Source organism: Salvelinus fontinalis, chromosome 11 (genome assembly GCF_029448725.1).
Source record: "Salvelinus fontinalis isolate EN_2023a chromosome 11, ASM2944872v1, whole genome shotgun sequence".
Classification (NCBI taxonomy): Eukaryota; Metazoa; Chordata; class Actinopteri; order Salmoniformes; family Salmonidae; genus Salvelinus; species Salvelinus fontinalis.
Window position 1 is genome coordinate 45,428,398 of NC_074675.1, and position 3,836 is coordinate 45,432,233.

General features: G+C 41.4%; 1 protein-coding gene across 1 annotated transcript; it reads right to left on the reverse strand.

Annotated features, from left to right (window-relative positions):
• Nucleotides 1-274: 274 nt before the first annotated feature.
• LOC129865830 (UDP-glucuronosyltransferase 2A1-like) lies at nt 275-3,349 on the reverse strand. The gene is made up of 6 exons (XM_055938853.1): nt 2,412-3,349; nt 1,804-1,952; nt 1,563-1,694; nt 1,227-1,314; nt 906-1,125; nt 275-791 (listed from the first exon to the last, which is right to left on the reverse strand). Exons 1-6 carry the CDS (start codon nt 3,184-3,186, stop codon nt 509-511), a joined length of 1,647 nt encoding a protein of 548 aa, XP_055794828.1. The 5' UTR covers nt 3,187-3,349; the 3' UTR covers nt 275-508.
• Nucleotides 3,350-3,836: the final 487 nt, after the last annotated feature.

Consider the following 3,836-nt stretch of genomic DNA (forward strand, 5'->3'; position numbering starts at 1 on the left):
AGCTGTGCTGTTGGTTTATGGTTGACACAGCTTGTAGGCTATTAGCCAATCAGCATTTCTCAACAAGTTCAAAGCATGTGAATGCATTCAACTAGTATTTAAGTCTTCACAAACGTGCACATGATACTTTCACTGCAATAATACCTGACATGAACAATATTTCAGGTGGTCACTCTTATCTTCTGTCTTCGGTCCTCCCTGTTGCACACAACAAGCTTTAATTCCCCATCACAACTGGATTTATGGCAGATTTAAGATGACATCGTCAACCCTGTTACAGTCAACTCGGCTAAACTTTATTTGTCAATTAATAATAGGCACTTACCATAGTATTTTTTTTCCATTTAACCATGAGGTGGGCAAAACATTTTTTAAAGTAAAGTTCAACATGCATATTTGTGACAGAATGTTAAAATGAGGTGAAATAAAACATTTATTTTTCACAAAGTTACACTACTAAACAAGGTACTAATTTGGTGGAATGACCCTTTAACATTATTTCAAGGGGTCACTCTGTCTTCTGTCTTGATTTAGTTTTCTTGCAGCATTTGCGGAAGCAGAAAATGCATGTTTTAACGGATACAACTATGACAAGTGCCACTATGGTGAGCAGAGCAGCTGCCACATCTAGGCAGTGGTACTGGTACCAGCTCAAGTTATGGGCCTCCACCCTCAAGTGCTTAGCCCCTTTGTTACGCATCACAAATTCGATCCAGAACACAGCTGTATCCAAGGGTTTCATTGGTTGGTCGTGGTGGATTCTTGACAGCCTCATCATGCTTGCTTTATACCTGGTGAAAGGGGAATAGAGACAGTTATTTCACTGCACATTTTCAACAGTTGCCCAAAAGGTTGGCGTGAGGAAACCAGTTAGTGAGGAAACCAGTTGTGTATTTGTGACTTACGATGGATCATTGATCACACAGTTGAGGCCATCAACAAGGTCTTTGGATGTCATCTTGTTGAAGTCCACCATTACAGCAGCTCCCTTGTTTTTCATGTGCATGATATTGTCTGGCTGGTCAGCGAACAAGGGGATGCCCACCATTGGGACTCCATGGTAAATGGATTCATATAGTCCATTAGTCCCACCGTGGGTGACGAAGGCTTTGGTCTTTGGATGACCTTTTTCATACAACACAACGAGAGGAAGCAGGGTTGTTGAACACTGTTGTACGCAAGGAATGTTTATATGTTTATGACTGTTATCAAGAAAGACATATCACCAAGTAAATCATTTTGTGGAATCCATTCATAAACTCTTGTGTTGGGGGCAAGAGTCTCTGGTTTCTCCCCACTGTATCTCCACAGCACCTATGGTGAGAAAACGGTAATATGAATGAGAATCTGCAATGAAACGGTACTTATAACCAGAAGCTATGTTTTTTTGAAGGGTCCCTGATGGCCAAATGCAATATCTCTGACAGAATTCTATCTAAAGGAAAACTGTTAGCTAGCTTGTTTGAATCGTACAAATGGATCAAATATCGGGATCAAGGAGACGATGACACCTCTACTTATAACAATGTTACAAAGCTATTTAAAAAAAGCAACAGACTAACCTTCTGTGGTATTTGTCCCAATGCAGTGGCTATGGTGTTTCCCCTCTCCTTAGTGAGGTTCTTGATCATGGATCCCAGGGAAAACACCACAATTCCATCATTTCCTGAACTTTGCACAAACTCCTCCATGGCCTGAAATTCAACACAATCTGTTTCCTTTTGATTCAATGATATCAGCCCAATAGACTGACTTGGTTCAGTATCTTGTGACAGTTGATACGTTTGTGTTTAAAAGCCTTACTTTTGAAAGTGGTTTTGCAGGTTTGCAGTGAAGGCCTCCCACAAATTTAAAGTTGGGAAGGAAAGGTCGAGGATACTCAAAGTCCCAGTAGGTCCGTATCAACCAGATATCTGCCTTCCCCAAGATCTCGCATAAAGTCGTAGGTCTGCCTGATAAATGTCGAGATGCATCATGAATGAGACGCAATACTGCTGAATAAGTGGTCCACAAAACCTATACAAGCTAATCAGTAATTATATTGTTACAACTTTTACAGCGGATTCTCTCTCTCAGAATGTAACAGTTATTGTACTAAAAAAGCCATTGTGCATAATAAGCATTCAATAACAAACAAGTTGCAGATTTGCACACAGAACAGATTTAGTATACTGTAGACCTAGCCCTGTATATAACGTCAATGGGGAAAACACTGCTTCAATCAGAGCTCTGTCAAAGGAGTGCCTAACTTGATTTTGCTTATCCACCTAATCAAAGATATACACAAATAAACCAAGTTATGATATTACATTCTTCTTGTAGATATTCCAATCTTTATAAAAACCAAACCTGAGATTGAGCTTGTGGTGCAAGGACCCTTCCAACTTTTTGACAAATTCTGATTAACTTACCCTTGATCCCACTGTAGTACTTATCCATGGTCTGTAGGGAGTGTATAAAGAAAAAGCTAGAATGTATCATATATGTAACAAAATTGTGGACCCGCTCAAAAAAACTCATTTGGTCTGTGTACGTCAAAGGGGGGGCAGGAACAAAAGAGGGGGGCGCTGGTATCTGCCCGCAGTGCCTCTCCATAGCCATGCCAAATGTAAACCTCAACGAGATAATGAAAGGCACGTTTAGAGCATCTGCCATTAAGTCACTGCATGGCATCATTGGATCAGAAAGGACTGCGTCAAACTCCCACTGTCTCAGTGTGTCCATAAGCTCTTTGTTGTGGAACATGGCATCACACATGTTGAGATGTAGAGCTGTCATGCTTCCCAACACCTCCCGGATCTTCAGGCCCACCTGCAACATTGAGGCGTTCTGAGCCTCGTATATCCAGAAGTTTAGGAAGTCCTCCTGGAGAGACTCCAAATCACGTCTCTCAAAAGGAACATTATACACCTTGAAGCTGAAACGCTCTGGTTTGGTATAGTTGACTGTAGGTGAGGCAGAGCAAACCAGCACTGTGACACTATGGTTTCGCTCCACTAGTTCCTCCAGGATCACACGCATGTTGAGCCAGTGACTGAACTCCCCAGGAAAGACCAGCACATTACCACTGTGTGTGCCCTGACACCCACAGAGAATGAGGAGGGCCACGGACATCAACAACCTCCCAGACACCATTGTAGCGGAGTAGGTAGAGACAGAGAAGACCTCTGTGTTCAACAACGACATACAGGTTTTGACTAGAATTGTGTAAGATCAACCTGACTATAAAAGAGTTATGTGTTCTCCTCTGCAGTCTCAAAGTCTATAGGCTACTATATGTCAGAGATAACCATGGTGCACATTTGCACACTGCACAGTTGTCTAAAATCTGCCACTGACAATTTACCTTGGACTTCAGAACCTGAACCCTTTTTCTTCAATGAGGCAAAAGTGCATGTCTAAAACGAGTATACTCGTTCACCTTTCGGTTTTTGCAACTTTTTCCAGAGTAGTATAAAAGAACAGGGTTTCAAGTTTACAATGGGATTTTAGAATCGAAGTTTATTAATCTTAATTTGTTTACTTCTGACCGCCAAAATTGTTTTAGGAAGGCACCTGTGCGACCAGTTTCTATCCGGTAGATGGCAGTGTTCCTTTCTCTATGGTGGCAATGCTTTTATGTTGATTTCTTTCCTTGACAGGCATGCTAAGGAAAGAAGCTAGCAGCAGAATGCTCAAAGGAATTAGCACGTTCATACATTCACATACGTGTCATTGTATAAAAAGACAATTATGGCAAATTGTGACTATTTAAAAACTCCGCTAACATCTGTCTTGAACCCGCTTTTGAAAATTGTGGTCCTCGAACGACTGGGAATTGTAGAGGATGGCGCATT

What these genes read in the sequence shown, in the direction of transcription:
- LOC129865830 (XM_055938853.1), bottom strand. Translation starts at nt 3,186, where the DNA reads ATGTCGTTGTTGAACACAGAGGTCTTCTCTGTCTCTACCTACTCCGCT. An exon ending in GTACTACAGTGGGATCAAGG is followed by an intron (nt 1,953 to 2,411) that starts GTAAGTTAATCA and finishes GACATTTATCAG; the next exon opens with GCAGACCTACGACTTTATGC. An exon ending in TCCACAAAATGATTTACTTG is followed by an intron (nt 1,126 to 1,226) that starts GTGATATGTCTT and finishes TGTATGAAAAAG; the next exon opens with GTCATCCAAAGACCAAAGCC.